At 46.6% G+C, this 22,030-nt stretch overlaps 1 protein-coding gene across 1 annotated transcript in view; it reads left to right on the plus strand.

The window, feature by feature from the left end:
* LOC110504247 (forkhead box protein N3) overlaps positions 1 to 22,030 on the plus strand; it is a 133,526-nt gene that overhangs the window by 43,872 nt on the left and 67,624 nt on the right. The window contains 1 exon segment of the mRNA XM_036962803.1: positions 1,337 to 1,473. Coding sequence (XP_036818698.1) covers positions 1,337 to 1,473 — 137 coding nt within the window.

Raw genomic sequence — 22,030 nt, forward strand, 5'->3', positions numbered from 1 at the left:
CCCAAGAAGACTCAAGGTTGTAATCGCTGCCAAAGGTGCTTCAACAAGTAAAGGGTCTGAATACTTATGTAAATAAGGTATTTCTGTTTTTTATTTGTAATAAATTTGCTAAACATTTCTAAAAACTTGTTTTTACTTTGTCATTATGTGTAGATTGATGAAGATTTTTTTCTCATTTAATCAATTTTAGAATAAGGCTGTAACATAACACAATGTGGAACAAGTCAAGGGGTCAGAATACTTTCTGAATGCACTGTGCATGACATATTAACTCAGAGCTTTAAAATCCAAAGCAATTCTTACCTGGGTCGGTCACATTGCATGTTGCAGTGGCAAGCTAAAGATGCTAGCTAGTTAACTAGCTGTGTGGGTTAGCTCGGTGAAAACACTTTGCTTGCAGGCAGTTGAAGAAAATATCTTCTTCCTCTGTCACCCATCTGATGAAGAACATATTTTATGTCAATGTTTTGATTATATAATTTAGAAACAAATGCCATTATCCATTAGGAAGATGTTTGGCACTGAGAGATGATCTTCTTCATCTGAACCACGTTCAAAATGGTAAGGGCTGCTGCGTCAGTTGGAGGTGGGCTGGGGTGCGAGGCTCGGGAACATTTCAAAATTCTGATTGACAGCTCAGGAAAAATATGCTCTAGGTTCATCAAATCAAATCAAATCAAATCAAATGTATTTATATAGCCCTTCGTACATCAGCTGATATCTCAAAGTGCTGTACAGAAACCCAGCCTAAAACCCCAAACAGCAAGCAATGCAGGTGTAGAAGCACGGTGGCTAGGAAAAACTCCCTAGAAAGGCCAATACCTAGGAAGAAACCTAGAGAGGAACCAGGTTCATATGTCTCTTTTTGAAATAAACATCTAGCTAATCTTATCTGTTTCATAAGTAGCAGGCATCCTTAATAGCAGCCTCATTTTTCATGCAAACCCCACTTTGGCAACCTAATACCAAGAGGTCAATAGACTCAACATTACAATTCAGCATGACACATGCGGTGCAAAAATATATGTAATTGACATATATTTTGAAATATATTTACATACATATTCTATGGTGTGCTCAAGTTACATATTTCATGAATATGTAAATATATTTTGATATATATTTACATATATTATAGTGCATGCGTTTTCTGTATAGGGAGGGAAAGAAAAGGGTGTGTCTCCGTTAAGTGTCTGTGTGACTGTCTCTCTGTGTTCTCTTCTACTGTTCAATAATATACAAGTAACTGACCTCACAATAGCCAATGGCGAGTCTTGTTATTGTGAATCTGTAAAAACAACTGTTGACTCCACTATTGCTCTCTCTCTCTCTACAGAGCATTGGGAAGGGGTCCTTATGGTGTATAGATCCTGAGTACAGGCAGAATTTGATTCAGGCTTTGAAAAAGACACCTTACCACCCTCACGCCCAGGTCTTCTCAACGCCACCCACCTCTCCTCAGGCATATCAGAGGTAAGACACACACACACACGCACGCACACACCAGGGTTTCAGTTAGGAAACTGTGGAAGCTGACATTTGACCAGCAACAAATGAATTTACATTTGAGAAATGTATCGGACCTGTTAGCATGTGGTGTGTTACCTGATCAGGGCGTCTACCCACAATGCTCAGAATGACAGAAACCACATTTCAATCATGGTAATTCATATTAACAGAACATGCAAGTCGAGGATGCAATTTTTTTTATTTTACCTTTATTTAACTAGGCAAGTCAGTTAAGAACAAATTCTTAAATGCCTGTTCAGGGGTAGAACGACAGATTTGTACCTTGTCAGCTCGGGGGTTTGAACTTGCAACCATCCGGTTACTAGTCCAACGCTCTAACCACTAGGCTACCCTGCCGCAATAAGGTGCTGTCCTTTAAAAAACAACAACATCTAATTCTGATGCACACTATGAAGATGTTAGAATGCCTGTCCACATTCATTTTTCCTCAGCCAACAAGACGAGTAACTAACAACAGTATCACTAGCCTGTGTCAATCTACTGTCCCCCGTAGTAGAAAAGTTGACCTATTCTATTGGTCAGCTTGTCGAGAAAGAAATAACCCAAACTGACTCTGGGACAGTTGTGGGACGATAGAGCCCATATTCATACAACCAGTAGACATAACATACAAAAAAACATGTTAAAAAGCTATGAATCTGATGCAACACATCAGAACGTTTAGCGTCTAATGTTGATAAACTATTATTTCTTCACGTTATTAACGCAGCGATGCGAACAAGGCAGGAGCTACGAGTGAATGTTCATTCCACAATGGATTTAGCAGGAAAACACCGATGTCAAAAGCACACAGCACATGTGACAGAGATCTAATATGCAACAACAAGCATGAGTTGTTAATATGACTAGGATGGGGGTTGTTAATATGACTAGGATGGGGGTTGTTAATATGACTAGGATGGGGGTTGTTAATATGACTAGGATGGGGGTTGTTAATATGACTAGGATGGGGTTTGTTAATATGACTAGGGTGAGGGTTGTTAATATGACTAGGATGGGGGTTGTTAATATGACTAGGGTGGGGGTTGTTAATATGACTAGGATGGGGGTTGTTAATATGACTAGGATGGGGGTTGTTAATATGACTAGGGTGGGGGTTGTTAATATGACTAGGATGGGGGTTGTTAATATGACTAGGATGGGGATTCTTAATATGACTAGGATGGGGGTTGTTAATATGACTAGGATGGGGGTTGTTAATATGACTAGGATGGGGGTTGTTAATATGACTAGGATGGGGGTTGTTAATATGACTAGGATGGGGGTTGTTAATATGACTAGGATGGGGGTTGTTAATATGACTAGGATGGGGGTTGTTAATATGACTAGGATGGGGGTTGTTAATATGACTAGGATGGGTTGTTAATATGACTAGGATGGGTTGTTAATATGACTAGGATGGGTTGTTAATATGACTAGGATGGGTTGTTAATATGACTAGGATGGGGGTTGTTAATATGACTAGGATGGGTTGTTATGACTAGGGTGGGGGTTGTTAATATGACTAGGATAGGGGTTGTTAATATGACTAGGATGGGGGTTGTTAATATGACTAGGATGGGGGTTGTTAATATGACTAGGATGGGGGTTGTTAATATGACTAGGATGGGGGTTGTTAATATGACTAGGATGGGGGTTGTTAATATGACTAGGATGGGGGTTGTTAATATGACTAGGATGGGGGTTGTTAATATGACTAGGATGGGGGTTGTTAATATGACTAGGATGGGGGTTGTTAATATGACTAGGATGGGGGTTGTTAATATGACTAGGATGGGGGTTGTTAATATGACTAGGATGGGCGTTGTTAATATGACTAGGATGGGGGTTGTTAATATGACTAGGATGAGTTGTTAATATGACTATGATGGGGGTTGTTAATATGACTCCCTCCCTCCCTCCCTCCCTCCCTCCCTGTCCAGATGGTATGTCTCTGTGGTAGAGGCTGTAATAAAGTGTTTATTTGGCCACTGGGGCTTGGAGCAGAATGCTGCTTTTTATAGCTGCCTTTTACTCAGCATGCTCATACACACACATGCTGACACAAACACACACACACTGATGCACGCACAGAAACACGCTGACACAAACACATGCACACGCAAGCATGCACGCTCACCCAAACACGCACAAAATAGTTTTTAAATTCCTTGTGTTTATCGTGTGTGTGTTTTCAAGGAGTTAGTACAGCAGGTTTGGAGCCAGCATTGACTGAAAGGGAGACAAATAATAACAGAGAGAGAGATAAAAGGAGAAAGAAGGAAAGCGAGAGGCCCCTCTGTACTGCTACTTCATGCGGGCACAGACAGGGCTAGATTCCTCTCTCTCTCTCTCTCTCTCTCCCTCTCTCCCTCTCTCCCTCTCTCTCTCTCTCTCTCTCTCTCTCCCTCTCTCCCTCTCTACCTCTCTCTCCACTCCGTACTGAACAGCTGGTCTGGCGGAGGCTCTCTGCTGAGCATTTGCCCTTCCCGGGTGATTAGAGCCCCGGTTACTACGGCAACAGCGACACCTCCATGGCAACGCATAACCAAGGGAGAGACAGGTGCGGTTGCATCACCGCAGCGATTTGTTACCTGGCAAAAAGGACGGGCCATTAGCACGCGAAATACGCCATCGTCAAGGCAACACATGGGCTCACCATGGCAACAGCAGATGGCTTGGAGCCTATTCTGGGGTTGTGCTTGTGTGTGTGTGTGTCGTTAGCTACCTGCTTTTGTGCGTGTTCATGAGAAGCCATAGAAGCGTGAATTATGGGAGTTGACAAGTGGAGGGCCACTCGCTGGAGGAGATTAATTTTAGATGGAGAGAGAGAGGGAGGAGAGGAGAGGAGAGGATAGGGAGAGAGGAGAGGAGAGGAGAGGAGAGGAGAGGAGAGGAGAGAAGCACACTCACTGTCTATCTAGATATCAAAATAAGCACTTCACTAGAGGGAGTTTCTCCTCTCTCCCTCCCTCCCCCACTCTCTCTCTTTTTGTATCTTTCTCTCTCCCTCCTCCACGTTCCCCTGTCTCTCTCTCTCTCTCTCTGAAATTCCTTCCTCTGATTGTCTATAAGAAATAATAATGGGGCGTCCTCGTAGTTTGCCGGATCAGAAATGAAACTTGAGAAATGGAGTGTTGCAGTAGTCTCTGGCACCAGCAGGCCCTTAGATTACCTAGTGCCCGTAGGGTGTGGGGCAGCGAGGGAAAATGGTTGGCAATAGGTTGAAAAGGAGATTATGGGAATCAAGTGAAAGGGCCTGTTGCCTTCATCGAGTGGAGTAGAGTGGAGTGGAACGATTACAGTCAAGATGGGAACACAATCTGATTTGGTAGAAGTCTGTGTGTGTGTGTGGGTGTCTGTGGGTGTGGGTGGGTGTGGGTGTGGGTGGGTGTGTGTGGGTGTGTGTGTGGGTGTGGGTGTGTGGTGTGTGGTGTGCGTATGTGGTGTGCGGCTGCGGGTGTGGGTGTGTGGGTGTGTGTGTGTGTGTTGCAGAACCCCAGCTGGTCACACAGAGTAAAAGCTTAAAGAAGAAAGGCTAGGAGAGAGAGGGATGAGGGACAGATATATATATGTAGAGAGGGACAGAGAGAGACACAGAGGGAGACAGACAGAGGGGGAGGTAGCAAGAGATTAGAGGGACAGAGAGAGACTCGGGGAGAGAGACTCAGGGAGAGAGACTCAGGGAGAGAGACTCAGGGAGAGAGACTCAGGGAGAGAGACTCAGGGAGAGAGACTCAGGGAGAGAGACTTAGGGAGAGAGACTCAGGGAGAGAGACTCAGGGAGAGAGACTCAGGGAGAGAGACTCAGGGAGAGAGACTCAGGGAGAGAGAGAACATGAGAGAGAAAAGGAGAGAGGGGGAAAGGAGGGGAAATGAAAGCGTTATAGAGAGATAGGTTTTGAGAAGAGAGAGTTTGAGAGGACAGAAACCGAGGGAGGAAGCGAGGGATGGACGGAGGAAGGGAGGAGAGAGAGAGAGAGAAAGAGGGAAGGAGAGGCTTGTGCCAGAAGTCTGTGTCTTTTTCATAAAAACACAAAGGAAGAATGCTGTGCTCGCTGGCGTCCCGCGGTGTACACACATGTTAGTGCTCCACTCTGCTCTACGCCATTAAACCCCTCTCCCTCTCTCCTCATCCCAGACCTAGTACTTACTGACTAGTAACAACTAGTGATGTGGAGTTTGGGAACAATTTGTTATTTTTTAAGACCTGTTAGTACTGGCTGCAATGAGTCCTTCAGCAGGATCAATACATACTCCTCTGGTGCCAGAGTCGTGCTCCGACCGTCAACTGTCTGTCACAATGTCCGCAGGAAAACACATCATTAGGACATACTTCTCTGGTGCCAGAGTCGTGCTCCGACCGTCAACTGTCTGTCACAATGTCCGCGGGAAAATACATCATCAATACATACTCCTCTGGTGCCAGAGTCGTGCTCCGACCGTCAACTGTCTGTCACAATGTCCGCAGGAAAACACATCATTAGGACAGAGGAGAAAAATACATGTTTAGAACTGATCATTGATCACATGGTGCAAGAATGACTGCAAAGAATTGATTATTGAATATTATAATGGACACAGCTTTATAGAACCAAAACATACACAGCCTCTGGGGGGGGGGGGGTTCACAATCTAGTCCGGTAGCGACCAAACTAGACCTTGTTTCAAATGTATCAAGAAATAATCGTATTTGTTTGCCAATTCAATCAACACATTTGCATTGTTTAAACCACACGTTTACAAGTCTCATTCAAACAAATGACTGCTCCAATAAGCCCCCTATTGTTACGGTGAGTGAATGAGGACCCAAAAGCGAACTAACTTAAACAGAGCTTCTTTAATAACCAAACTGTGGTAGGCTCAGATAGACCGGCAGATTCCGACAGGACAGGACAAGGTTACAGCAAACATGACGATAGTCTGGCTCAGGCATGAAACACAACAAACAAGAATCCGACAAGGACAGGAACAAAAACAGAGAGAGATATAGGGGACTAATCAGAGGGAAAAGGGGAACAGGTGGGAGAAGGGGTGACGAGGTAGTCAAGAGGAGACAAGGAACAGCTGGGGGAAAGCGGGGGAGAAAAGGTAACCTAATACGACCAGCAGAGGGAGACAGGGTGAAAGGAAAGGACAGAAAGACACAACATGACAATACATGACAGTACCCCCCCACTCACCGAGCGCCTCCTGGCGCACTCGAGGAGGAAACCTGGCGGCAACGGAGGAAATCCTCGATCAGCGCACGGTCCAGCACGTCCCGAGAGGGAACCCAACTCCTCTCCTCAGGACCGTACCCCTCCCAATCAACGAGGTACTGGTGACCACGGCCCCGAGGACGCATGTCCAAAATCCTGCGGACCCTGTAGATGGGTGCGCCCTCGACAAGGATGGGGGGGGGGGGGGGGGAGACGAGCGGGGGCGCGAAGAACGGGCTTAATACAGGAGACATGGAAGACCGGGTGGACGCGACGAAGGTATCGCGGAAGAAGAAGTCGAACTGCGACAGGATTAATGACCCGAGAAATACGGAACGGACCAATGAACCGCGGGGTCAACTTGCGAGAAGCCGTCTTAAGGGGAAGGTTCTGAGTGGAGAGCCAAACTCTCTGACCGCGACAATATCTAGGACTCTTAGTTCTACGCTTATTAGCAGCCCTCACAGTCTGCGTCCTATAACGGCAAAGTGCAGACCTGACCCTCTTCCAGGTGCGCTCGCAACGTTGGACAAAAGCCTGAGCGGAGGGGACGCTGGACTCGGCGAACTGAGATGAGAACAGCGGAGGCTGGTACCCGAGGCTACTCTGAAAAGGAGATAGCCCGGTCGCAGACGAAGGAAGCGAGTTGTGGGCGTATTCTGCCCAGGGGAGCTGTTCTGACCAAGACGCAGGGTTGCGAAAAGAAAGACTGCGTAAGATGCGACCAATAGTCTGATTGGCCCGTTCTGCTTGACCGTTAGACTGGGGGTGAAAGCCGGAAGAGAGACTGACGGAAGCCCCAATCAAACGGCAAAACTCCCTCCAAAATTGAGACGTGAATTGCGGACCTCTGTCCGAAACGACGTCTGACGGAAGGCCATGAATTCTGAAAACATTCTCGATGATGATTTGTGCCGTCTCTTTAGCAGAAGGAAGCTTAGCAAGGGGAATGAAATGAGCCGCCTTAGAGAACCTATCGACAACCGTAAGAATAACAGCCTTCCCCGCTGACGAAGGCAGTCCGGTGACAAAATCTAAGGCGATGTGAGACCACGGTCGAGAGGGAATGGGAAGCGGCCTGAGACGGCCGGCAGGAGGGGAGTTACCGGACTTAGTCTGCGCGCAGACCGAACAAGCAGCCACGAAACGACGCGTGTCATGCTCCCGGGTGGGCCACCAAAAACGCTGGCGAATGGAAGCAAGCGTACCCCGAACGCCAGGGTGGCCGGCTAACTTGGCAGAGTGAGCCCACTGAAGAACGGCCAGACGAGTAGGAACGGGAACGAAAAGAAGGTTCCTAGGACAAGCGCGCGGCGACGGAGTGTGAGTGAGCGCTTGCTTTACCTGCCTCTCAATTCCCCAGACAGTCAACCCAACAACACGCCCCTCAGGGAGAATCCCCTCGGGGTCAGTGGAGGCTACTGAAGAACTGAAGAGACGAGATAAAGCATCAGGCTTGGTGTTCTTAGAGCCCGGACGATAAGAAATCACGAACTCGAAACGAGCGAAAAACAGCGCCCAACGCGCCTGACGCGCATTAAGTCGTTTGGCAGAACGGATGTACTCAAGGTTCCTATGGTCAGTCCAAACGACAAAAGGAACGGTCGCCCCCTCCAACCACTGTCGCCATTCGCCTAGGGCTAACCGGATGGCGAGCAGTTCGCGGTTTCCCACATCATAGTTACGTTCCGACGGCGACAGGCGATGAGAAAAATACGCGCATGGGTGGACCTTGTCGTCAGAGAGGGAGCGCTGAGAAAGAATGGCTCCCACGCCCACCTCTGACGCGTCAACCTCGACAACGAACTGTCTAGAGACGTCAGGTGTAACAAGGATAGGAGCGGATGTAAAACGATTCTTGAGGAGATCAAAAGCTCCCTGGGCGGAAACGGACCACTTAAAGCACGTCTTGACAGAAGTAAGGGCTGTGAGAGGAGCTGCCACCTGACCGAAATTACGGATGAAACGACGATAGAAGTTCGCGAAGCCGAGAAAGCGCTGCAGCTCGACGCGTGACTTAGGGGCGGGCCAATCAATGACAGCTTGGACCTTAGTGGGATCCATCTTAATGCCTTCAGCGGAAATAACAGAACCGAGAAATGTGACGGAGGAGGCATGAAAAGTGCACTTCTCAGCCTTCACAAAAAGACAATTCTCTAAAAGGCGCTGGAGGACACGTCGAACGTGCTGAACATGAATCTGGAGTGACGGTGAAAAAATCAGGATATCGTCAAGGTAAACGAAAACAAAGATGTTCAGCATGTCTCTCAGGACATCATTGACTAATGCCTGAAAGACAGCTGGAGCGTTAGCGAGGCCGAAAGGAAGAACCCGGTATTCAAAGTGCCCTAACGGAGTGTTAAACGCCGTCTTCCACTCGTCCCCCTCCCTGATGCGCACGAGATGGTAAGCGTTACGAAGGTCCAACTTAGTGAAAAACCTGGCTCCCTGCAGGATCTCGAAGGCTGAAGACATAAGAGGAAGCGGATAACGATTCTTAACTGTTATGTCATTCAGCCCTCGATAATCTATGCAGGGGCGCAGAGACCCGTCCTTCTTCTTGACAAAAAAAACCCCCGCTCCGGCGGGAGAGGAGGAGGGGACTATGGTACCGGCGTCAAGAGCTACAGACAAATAATCCTCGAGAGCCTTACGTTCGGGAGCCGACAGAGAGTATAGTCTACCCCGGGGGGGAGTGGTTCCCGGAAGGAGATCAATACTACAATCATACGACCGGTGTGGAGGAAGAGAGGTGGCCCTGGACCGACTGAACACCGTGCGCAGATCGTGATATTCCTCCGGCACCCCTGTCAAATCACCAGGCTCCTCCTGTGAAGAAGAGACAGAGGAAACAGGAGGGATAGCAGACATTAAACATTTCACATGACAAGAGACGTTCCAGGAGAGGATAGAATTACTAGACCAATTAATGGAAGGATTATGACAAACTAGCCAGGGATGGCCCAAAACAACAGGTGTAAAAGGTGAACGAAAAATCAAAAAAGAAATGGTTTCGCTATGATTACCAGAAACAGTGAGGGTTAAAGGTAGCGTCTCACGCTGAATCCTGGGGAGAGGACTACCATCCAGGGCGAACAAGGCCGTGGACTCCCTTAACTGTCTGAGAGGAATGTCATGTTCCCGAGCCCAGGTCTCGTCCATAAAACAGCCCTCCGCCCCAGAGTCTATTAAGGCACTGCAGGAAGCTGACGAACCGGTCCAGCGTAGATGGACCGACAAGGTAGTGCAGGATCTTGAAGGAGAGACAGGAGTAGTAGCGCTCACCAGTAGCCCTCCGCTTACTGATGAGCTCTGGCTTTTACTGGACATGAAGTGACAAAATGACCAGCAGAACCGCAATAGAGACAGAGGCGGTTGGTGATTCTCCGTTCCCTCTCCTTAGTCGAGATGCGGATACCTCCCAGCTGCATAGGCTCAGCTCCCGAGCCGGCAGAGGAAGATGGTAGTGATGCGGAGAGGGGGGCAACGGAGAACGCGAGCTCCTTTCCACGAGCTCGGTGACGAAGATCAACCCGTCGCTCAATGCGAATAGCGAGTTCAATCAGGGAATCCACGCTGGAAGGGACCTCCCGGGAGAGAATCTCATCCTTTACCTCTGCGCGGAGACCCTCCAGAAAACGAGCGAGCAAAGCCGGCTCGTTCCAGCCACTGGAGGCAGCAAGAGTGCGAAACTCAATAGAGTAGTCTGTTATGGATCGATTACCTTGACATAGGGAAGACAGGGCCCTGGAAGCCTCCTCCCCAAAAACAGATCGATCAAAAACCCGTATCATCTCCTCCTTAAAGTCCTGATACTGGTTAGTACACTCAGCCCTTGCCTCCCAGATTGCCGTGCCCCACTCACGAGCCCGTCCAATAAGGAGAGATATGACGTAGGCGACACGAGCAGTGCTCCTGGAGTAAGTGTTGGGCTGGAGAGAAAACACAATATCACACTGGGTGAGGAACGAGCGGCATTCAGTGGGCTCCCCAGAGTAACACGGCGGGTTATTGATTCTGGGCTCCGGAGATTCGAAAGCCCTGGAAGTGGCCGGTGGATCGAGGCGGAGATGGTGAACCTGTTCTGTGAGGTTGGAGACTTGGGTGGCCAGGGTCTCAACGGCATGTCGAGCAGCAGACAATTCCTGCTCGTGTCTGCCTAGCATCGCTCCCTGGATCTCGACGGCTGAGTGGAGAGGATCCGAAGTCGCTGGGTCCATTCTTGGTCGGATTCTTCTGTTACGGTGAGTGAATGAGGAACCAAAAGCGAACTAACTTAAACAGAGCTTCTTTAATAACCAAACTGTGGTAGGCTCAGATAGACCGGCAGATTCCGACAGGACAGGACAAGGTTACAGCAAACATGACGATAGTCTGGCTCAGGCATGAAACACAACAAACAAGAATCCGACAAGGACAGGAACAAAAACAGAGAGAGATATAGGGGACTAATCAGAGGGAAAAGGGGAACAGGTGGGAGAAGGGGTGACGAGGTAGTCAAGAGGAGACAAGGAACAGCTGGGGGAAAGCGGGGGAGAAAAGGTAACCTAATACGACCAGCAGAGGGAGACAGGGTGAAAGGAAAGGACAGAAAGACACAACATGACAATACATGACACCTATGGTGAACGACATGTGAACGAGAGGCTCGTAGAATCATGACTCAAGTTTTCAGTTCGTCGTTCGCCCCTAAGTGTTCCTGCATGCTCTGGGCAGTAATGACTCAAATGAACGAAATGAGTCAAAAGATTCGTTCTTTTGACTGAACGACTCCAAAAGATCAAAGTCAATAAAAAGAGCTGAACTTCCCATGATTCAACACCAGAGCAGTGTCCACAACTTCCCATCACTAATAGTGATTCAACACCAGAGCAGTGTCCACAACTTCCCATCGTTAAATAGTGATTCAACACCAGAGCAGTGTCCACAACTTCCCATCACTAATAGTGATTCAACACCAGAGCAGTGTCCACAACTTCCCATCACTAATAGTGATTCAACACCAGAGCAGTGTCCACAACTTCCCATCACTGACAACAACACACTCAGTGTGTCAATGCCAGTTTCACTTCTGTTAAATAGTGTGTCTGAAGACTTAGGGCTGGATCCTGAGATGCACACACACACACACACACACACACACACACACACACACACACACACACACACACACCTCCACGTCTTAGACGGGCTTCAAAGGCTCCTGAACAGAAAACAGGTGTAGGGTCACTTCCATCAAAACACTAACGGCTGTTTCCATGTTACTGGTTCAACACTGTATTCAGTCACGTTATCCCTTTAAACCCAGGTCTTTAGCCAGGATACTGAGTTAGTAAAGCTCTGACTGTGTTTGCAGTTCAGTTCCACAGCTGAAGTACAGTTAGAGAATAAGTTATTAACATCTGACCAACCATACAACCAAACTCCTTCTTAAAGGTGAAGCCTAAGATATGGTCAACCCAGGGTTTATTTCTGTCTGTGTACAGAAAACAGAAAACCTCAAAATTAACAACATATTGGTTCGCCGATTACAGACCACAGATACTAGCTATTTCGGTGTATGTTGTTCATGCTGCATATTTTATATAGCGAGGGAGGGAAAAGAGAACCAAGTGAAAAGAGCTGTCCGTGTTTGAGCTGTCTGTTTGAGCTGTCTGTTTGAGCTGTCTCTGTTTGAGCTGTCTGTTTGAGCTGTCTGTTTGAGCTGTCTGTTTGAGCTGTCTGTTTGAGCTGTCTGTGTTTGAGCTGTCTGTGTTTGAGCTGTCTGTTTGAGCTGTCTGTGTTTGAGCTGTCTGTGTTTGAGCTGTCTGTTTGAGCTGTCTGTGTTTGAGCTGTCTGTGTTTGAGCTGTCTGTGTTTGAGCTGTCTGTGTTTGAGCTGTCTGTTTGAGCTGTCTGTGTTTGAGCTGTCTGTGTTTGAGCTGTCTGTTTGAGCTGTCTGTTTGAGCTGTCTGTGTTTGAGCTGTCTGTTTGAGCTGTCTGTTTGAGCTGTCTGTTTGAGCTGTCTGTTTGAGCTGTCTGTGTTTGAGCTGTCTTTTTGAGCTGTCTGTTTGAGCTGTCTGTTTGAGCTGTCTGTTTGAGCTGTCTGTGTTTGAGCTGTCTGTTTGAGCTGTCTGTTTGAGCTGTCTGTGTATTTAAGGAGAGTTCCCTCCCCCCTTGTTTTGGAGGTCAAATTTTTATGTAGAAGGACTGAAAAGTTTAGGTGACTGTTTAAAAGGGCATACTAGTCCAAAATGAATGAAAATGAAAATAAAATGATGCTGATACCATCTAAAATATTATTCCAACCTACAGAATTGAGCCCAATAACATATTGGTCAAATTATGTTAACATATTGGTCCATTTATATAGCCTATATTATCAGGTATGCTATTAGCAATAAGCATTATCACCTGTAGCCCAACTGATCAAATCAAGTTTATTTATATAGCCCTTCTTACATCAGCTGATATCTCAAAGTGCTGTACAGAAACCCAGCCTAAAACCCCAAACAGCAAGCAATGCAGGTGTAGAAGCACGGTGGCTAGGAAAAACTCCCTAGAAAGGCCGAAACCTAGGAAGAAACCTAGAGAGGAACCAGGCTATGAGGGGTGGCCTCTTCTGGCTGTGTCGGGTGGAGATTATAACAGAACATGGCCAAGATGTTCAAATGTTCATAAATTACCAGCATGGTCAAATAATAATAATCACAGTAGTTGTCGAGGGTGCAAAAAGTCGGCACCTCAGCAGTAAATGTCAGTTGGCTTTTCATAGCCGATCATTAAGAGTATCTCGACCGCTCCTGCTGTCTCTAGAGAATTGATAACAGCAGGTCTGGGACAGGTAGCACGTCCGGTGAACAGGTCACGGTTCCATAGCTGCAGGCAGAACAGTTGAAACTGGAGCAGCAGCTAGGCTAGATGGACTGGGGACAGCAAGTAGTCATCATGCCAGGTGGTCCTGAGGCATGGTCTTAGGGCTCAGGTCCTCCGAGAGAGAGAAAGAGAGAAAGAGAGAATTAGAGAGAGCATACTTAAATTCACACAGGAAACCGGATAAGACAGAAATTCTCCAGATATAACAGACCGACCCTATCCCCCGACTCATAAATTACTGCAGCATAAATACTGGAGAATGAGACAGGAGGGGTCAGGAGACAATGTGGCCCCATCCGATGATACCCCCAGACAGGGCCAAACAGGCAGGATATAACCCCATCCACTTTGCCAAAGCACAGCCCCCACACCACTAGAGGGATATCTTCAACCACCAACTTACCATCCTGAGACAAGGCCGAGTATAGCCGACAAAGATCTCCGCCACGGCACAACCCAAGGGGGGAGGCCAACACAGACAGGAAGATCACGTCAGTGACTCAACCCACTCAAGTGACACACCCTCCTAGGGACGGCATGGAAGAGCACAAGTAAGCCAGTGACTCAGCCCCTGCAATAGGGTTAGAGGCAGAGAATCCCAGTGGAGAGAGGGGAACCGGCCAGGCAGAGACAGCAAGGGTGGTTCCTTGCTATAGAGCCTTTCCGTTCACCTTCACACTCCTGGGCCAGACTACACTCAATCACATGACCTACTGGAGAGATGAGTCTTCAGTAAAGACTTACATTTTGAGACAGAGTCTGCGTCTCTCACATGGGTAGGCAGACCATTCCATAAAAATGGAGCTCTATAGGAGAAAGCCCTGCCTCCAGCTGTTTGCTTGGAAACTCTAGGGACAATTAGGAGGCCTGCGTCTTGTGACCGTAGCGTACGCGTAAGTATGTACGGCAGGACCAAATCGGAAAGATAGGTAGGAGCAAGCCCATGTAATGCTTTGTAGGCTAGCACTGGAGTAATATGATCAAATGTTTTGGTTCTAGTCAGGATTCTAGCAGCCGTATTTAGCACTAACTGAAGTTTTTTTTGTGATTTATCCGGGGAGACGGAAAGTAGAGCACTGCAGTAGTCTAACCTAGAAGTAACAAAAGCATGGATACATTTTTCTGCATCATTTTTGGACAGAACGTTTCTGATTTTTGCAATGTTACTTAGATGGAAAAAAAGCTGTCCTTGAAACAGTCTTGATTTGTTCGTCAAAAGAGAGATCAGGGTCCAGAGTAACACCGAGGTCCTTCACAGCTTTATTTGAGACGACTGTACAACCATCGGGTGCACCTCAGCCACACTCAAGGTACTAAACGATATCATAACCGCCATCGATAAAAGACAGTACTGTGCAGCCGTCTTCATCGACCTTGCCAAGGCTTTCGACTCTGTCAATCACCATATTCTTATCGGCAGACTCAGTAGCCTCGGTTTTTCGGATGACTGCCTTGCCTGGTTCACCAATTACTTTGCAGACAGAGTTCAGTGTGTCAAATCGGAGGGCATGCTGTCCGGTCCTCTGGCAGTCTCTATGGGGGTGCCACAGGGTTCAATTCTCGGGCCGACTCTTTTCTCTGTATACATCAATGATGTTGCTCTTGCTGCGGGCGATTCCCTGATCCACCTCTACGCAGACGACACCATTCTATATACTTTCGGCCCGTCATTGGACACTGTGCTATCTAACCTCCAAACAAGCTTCAATGCCATACAACACTCCTTCCGTGGCCTCCAACTGCTCTTAAACGCTAGTAAAACCAAATGCATGCTTTTCAACCGATCCCTGCCTGCACCCGCATGCCCGCCTAGCATCACCACCCTGGATGGTTCCGACCTAGAATATGTGGACATCTATAAGTACCTAGGTGTCTGGCTAGACTGCAAACTCTCCTTCCAGACCCATATCAAACATCTCCAATCGAAAATCAAATCAAGAGTCGGCTTTCTATTCCGCAACAAAGCCTCCTTCACTCACGCCGCCAAGCTTACCCTAGTAAAACTGACTATCCTACCGATCCTCGACTTCGGCGATGTCATCTACAAAATGGCTTCCAACACTCTACTCAGCAAACTGGATGCAGTCTATCACAGTGCCATCCGTTTTGTCACTAAAGCACCTTATACCACCCACCACTGCGACTTGTATGCTCTAGTCGGCTGGCCCTCGCTACATATTCGTCGCCAGACCCACTGGCTCCAGGTCATCTACAAGTCCATGCTAGGTAAAGCTCCGCCTTATCTCAGCTCACTGGTCACGATGGTAACACCCATCCGTAGCACGCGCTCCAGCAGGTGTATCTCACTGATCATCCCTAAAGCCAACACCTCATTTGGCCGCCTTTCGTTCCAGTACTCTGCTGCCTGTGACTGGAACGAATTGCAAAAATCGCTGAAGTTGGAGACTTTTATCTCCCTCACCAACTTCAAACATCAGCTATCTGAGCAGCTAACCGATCGCTGCAGCTGTACATAGTCTATTGGTAAATAGCCCACCCATTTTCACCTACCTCATCCCCATACTGTTTTTATTTATTTACTTTTCTGCTCTTTTGCACACCAATATCTCTACCTGTACATGACCATCTGATCATTTATCACTTCAGTGTTAATCTGCAAAATTGTAATTATTCGCCTACCTCCTCATGCCTTTTGCACACATTGTATATAGACTCCCCCTTTGTTTTCTACTGTGTTATTGACTTGTTAATTGTTTACTCCATGTGTAACTCTGTGTTGTCTGCTCATACTGCTATGCTTTATCTTGGCCAGGTCGCAGTTGCAAATGAGAACTTGTTCTCAACTAGCCTACCTGGTTAAATAAAGGTGAAATAAAAAAATAAAAAAATAAAAAAAATTGTCAGATTCAACAGAAGATCTCTTTGTTTATTGGGACCTAGAACAAGCATCTCTGTTTTGTTCCAGTTTAAAAGTAGAACGTTTGCAGCCATCCACTTCCTTATGTCTGAAACACAGGCTTCTAGCGTAGGCAATTTTGGGGCTTCACCATGTTTCATTGAAATGTACAGCTGTGTGTCATCTGCATAGCAGTGAAAGTTAACATTATGTTTTTGAATGACATCCCCAAGAGGTAAAATATATAGTGAAAACAATAGTGGTCCTTAAACGGAACCTTGAGGAACCTTGAGGAACATTGACATTTACAGTTGATTTGTCAGAGGACAAACCATTCACAGAGACAAACTGATATCTTTCCGACAAATAAGATCTAAACCAGGCCAGAACTTGTCCGTGTAGACCAATTTGGGTTTCCAATCTCTCCAAAAGAATGTGGTGATCAATGGTTTCAAATGCAGCACTAAGGTCTAGGAGCACGAGGACAGATGCAGAGCCTCGGTCTGACGCCATTAAAAGGTCCTTTACCACTTTCACAAGTGCAGTCTCAGTGCTATGATGGGGTGTAAAACCAGACTGAGGCATTTTGTATACTTTGTTTGTCTTCAGGAAGGCAGTGAGTTGATGCGCAACAGCTTTTTCAAAAAGATTGAGAGGAATGGAAGATTCGATATAGGCCGATACTTTTTATTTATTTTCTTGGTCAACGTTTGGCTTTTTCAAGAGAGGCTTTATTACTGCCACTTTTAGTGAGTTTGGTACACATCCGGTGGATAGAGAGCTGTTTATTATGTTCAACATAGGAGGGCCAAGCACAGGAAGCAGCTCTTTCAGTAGTTTAGTTGGAATAGGGTCCAGTATGTAGCTTGAAGGTTTAGAGGCCATGATTATTTTCATATCATCATGTCAAGAGATATAGTACTAAAACACTTGAGTATCTCCCTTGATCCTAGGTCCTAGCAGAGTTGTGCAGACTCAAGACAACTGAGCTTTGGAGGAATACGCAGATTTAAAGAGGAGTCCATAATATCCTTTCTAATGATCATGATCTTTTCCTCAAAGAAGTTCATGAATTTATTACTGCTAAAGTGAAAGCCATCCTCTCTTGGGGAATGCTGCTCTTTAGTTAGCTTTGCGACAGTATCAAAAATACATTTTTGATACATTAAAGATCCAAAAAATGTATTCCATGGGGAAAAACTAGGTCCAGAGTATGACTGTGACAGTGAGTAGGTCCAGAGACATGTTGAACAAAACCCACTGAATTGATGATGGCTCCAAAAGCCTTTTGGTGTGGGTCTCTGGACTTTTCCACGTGAATATTAAAATCACCAAAAATTATAATATTATCTTCTGTGACTACAAGGTTTAATAGGAATTCAGGGAACTTAGTGAGGAATGCTGTATATGGCCCAGGATGCCTGTAAACATTAGCTATAAAAAGTGATTGAGTAGGCTACTTAGATTTCATGACTAGAAGCTCAAAAGACGAAAACATAGTTTTTTGGGGGGTAAATTGAAATTTGCTATCGTAAATGTTAGCAACACCTCCGCCTTTGCGGGATGCACGGGGGATATGGTCACTAGTGTAACCAGGAGGTGAGGCCTCATTTAACACAGTAAATTCATCAGGCTTAAGCCATGTTTCAGTCAGGCCAATCACATCAAGATCATGATCAGTGATTAGTTCATTGACTATAATTGCCTTTGAAGTAAGGGATCTAACATTAAGTAGCCCTATTTTCAGATGTGAGGTATCACGATCTCTTTCAATAATGGCAGGAATGGAGGAGGTCTTTATCCTGGTGAGATTGTTAAGGCGAACACTGCCATGTTTAGTTTTGCCCAACCTAGGTCGAGGCACAGACACGGTCTTAATGGGGATAGCTGAGCTGACTACACTGACTGTGCTAGTGGCAGACTCCACTAAGCTGGCAGGCTGGCTAACAGCCTGCTGCCTGGCCTGCACCCTATTTCATTGTGGAGCTAGAGGAGTTAGAGCCCTGTCTATGTTGGTAGATAAGATGAGAGCACCCCTCCAGCTAGGATGGAGTCCGTCACTCCTCAGCAGGTCAGGCTTGGTCCTGTTTGTGGGTGAGTCCCAGAAAGAGGGCCAATTATCTACAAATTCTATCTTTTGGGACGGGCAGAAAACAGCTTTCAACCAGCGATTGAGTTGTGAGACTCTGCTGTAGAGCTCATCACTCCCCCTAACAGGGAGGGGCCCAGAGACTCTGCTGTAGAGCTCATCACTCCTCCTAACTGGGGAGTGGGCCAGAGACAATTACTCGATGCCAACACATCTTTCTAGCTGATTTACACGCTGAAGCTATGTTCTCTATACTCTCTACACTCACCAGTTTTAGCTTTAGCCAGCACCATCTTCAGATTAGCCTTAACGTCGGTAGCCCTGCCCCCTGGTAAACAGTGTATGATCGCTGGATGATTCGTTTTAAGTCTAATACTGCGGGTAATGGAGTCGCCAATGACTAGAGTTTTCAATTTGTCAGAGCTAATGGTGGGAAGCTTCGGCGTCTCAGACCCCGTAACGGGAGGAGTAGAGACCAGAGAAGACAGGCGTCTGACTCCGACTCGCTGCTTAATGGGGAAAACCGGTTGAAAGTTTCTGTCGGCTGAATGAGCGACACCGGTTGAACATTCCTACAGCGTTTCCCTCCAGAAGCCATGAGAAAGTTGTCCGGCTGCGGGGACCGTGCGAGGGGATTTATACTAACGTTACTATCTGTACTTACTGGTGGCACAGACGCTGTTTCATCCTTTCCTACACTGAAATTACCCTTGCCTAACGATTGGGTCTGAAGATGGGCTTGTAGCACAGCTATCCTCGCCGAAATGAGATCGTTCTCCTGTATATTATGAGTACAGCGACTGCAATTAGAAGGCGTCATGTTAATGTTACTACTTAGCCTCGTCTATTGGAAGTCCTGACGAACCACGTCCAGATAAAGCGTCCGGAGTGAAAAAGTTGAATGAAAAAAAGTTGATTTTGTCAACTCACACACAGAATGCTGCTGCGGGCTCTTTGTATGTCTTGACCAATCAGATTAATTCAAATCGCGGGTCACGCTGTTCGGGTACAACGCACAAAGCTCAAGGGGCTGATGCAGCATAGTATCTATAAATTAATAGGCTGAAGTATGGGGTTGCCTCTCAGCATTTACTATAATGTAACATGGGTCAAATATAGGGTAACTTGGGGTAAAATGCCACCATACCTCAACAATTTGTCCGGAGTGACTTAAAAAATTGTGACATTGTGACATTTTTATCTGAGAAAGACCAGTGGAAGTGTTGGGGGGGAATTGTGGCATGATGTGTGTAGTAGTACTACCGTGTAGCAGTTTTCCTTCGGTACTGCAGTTTAACTGACGCCCGGCCCAGAATGACCATTTCCTTACACAGCCACATAGAGAAGTCAGATTTGGAAATTCATAATAAGACACTTTAGTCATCAACTTAGTGCACAATTTTTTTTTTACATTATTCAAGTAATAGGTAGCCTAGTGGTTAGAGTGTTGGACTAGGAACCGAAAGGTTGCGAGATGGAATCCGCCAGCTAACATGTTAAAAATCGGTTGTTCTTCCCCGGAACAAGGCAGTTAACCCACTGTTCCTAGGCCATCATTGAAAATAATAAGTTGTTCTTAACTAACTTGCCTAGTTAAATAAAGGTAAAATGAATAAAAAAATGTAAAAAATGCATTGCCACTGAGGCAGATTTTTGTTCCGTCAATCACAGCCGATATCTGCCATGTTTTTTGATGATGTGATGACTGCACACGTTGCACCTTGTGCACATTGAGTGCTGGTGCACATGTGATATTGGTCCGTATAAAGCAGATACAATCTGGATATAGGCAGTCCATGAATGGGCGTATGTGAACGTGAGTAGATTACCTTGAAAACAACCGGCGGACAGTTCTGATTATACATCTCCAACTTCTGTATCACTCCACCTAACATCCACCTACTGTATCACTCCACCAACTGTATCACTCCACCTAACATCCACCTACTGTATCACTCCTCCAACTGTATCACTCCACCTAACATCCACCTACTGTATCACTCCACCTAACATCCACCTACTGTATCACTCCACCTACTGTATCACTCCACCTAACATCCACCCACTGTACCACTCCACCTACTGTACCACTCCACCTACTGTATCACTCCACCTACTGTATCACTCCATCTACTGTATCACTCCACCTACTGTATCACTCCACCTAACATCCACCTACTGTATCACTCCACCAACTGTATCACTCCACCTAACATCCACCTACTGTATCACTCCACCTAACATCCACCTACTGTATCACTCCTCCAACTGTATCACTCCACCTAACATCCACCTACTGTATCACTCCACCTAACATCCACCCACTGTACGACTCCACCTACTGTACCACTCCACCTACTGTATCACTCCACCTACTGTATCACTCCATCTACTGTATCACTCCACCTACTGTATCACTCCACCTACTGTATCACTCCACCTACTGTATCACTCCACCTAACATCCACCTACTGTATCACACCACCTACTGTATCACTCCACCTACTGTATCACTCCACCTACTATATCACTCCACCTACTGTATCACTCCACCTAACATCCACCTACTGTATCACACCACCTACTGTATCACACCACCTACTGTATCACTCCATCTACTGTTTCACTAAACCTAACATCCACCTACTGTACCACTCCACCTACTGTATCACTCCACCTACTGTATCACTCCACCTACTGTATCACTCCACCTAACATCCACCTACTGTACCACTCCACCTACTGTATCACTCCACCTACTGTATCACTCCACCTACTGTATCACTCCACCTACTGTATCACGCCACCTACTGTATCACTCCACCTAACATCCACCTAATGTACCCCTCCACCTACTGTATCACTCCACCTACTGTATCACTCCACCTACTGTATCACTCCACCTACTGTATCACTCCACCTACTGTATCACTCCATCTACTGTATCACTCCACCTACTGTATCACTCCACCTACTGTATCACTCCCCCTAACATCCACCTACTGTATCACTCCACCTACTGTATCACTCCATCTACTGTATCACTCCACCTACTGTATCACTCCACCTACTGTATCACTCCCCCTAACATCCACCTACTGTATCACTCCACCGACTGTATCACTCCATCTACTGTATCACTCCACCTACTGCATCACTCCACCTACTGTATCACTCCACCTACTGTATCACTCCACCTAACATCCACCTACTGTATCACACCACCTACTGTATCACTCCACCTACTGTATCACTAAACCTAACATCCACCTACTGTACCACTCCACCTACTGTATCACTCCACCTACTGTATCACTCCACCTACTCTATCACTCCACCTACTGTATCACTCCACCTACTGTATCTCTCCAACTACTGCATCACTCCATCTACTGTATCACTCCACCTACTGCATCACTCCACCTACTGTATCGCTCCATCTAACATCCACCTACTGTACCACTCCACCTACTGTATCACTCCATCTACTGTGTCAGTCCACCTACTGTATCACTCCACCT

Source organism: Oncorhynchus mykiss, chromosome 25 (genome assembly GCF_013265735.2).
Source record: "Oncorhynchus mykiss isolate Arlee chromosome 25, USDA_OmykA_1.1, whole genome shotgun sequence".
In the NCBI taxonomy this organism is placed as follows: Eukaryota; Metazoa; Chordata; class Actinopteri; order Salmoniformes; family Salmonidae; genus Oncorhynchus; species Oncorhynchus mykiss.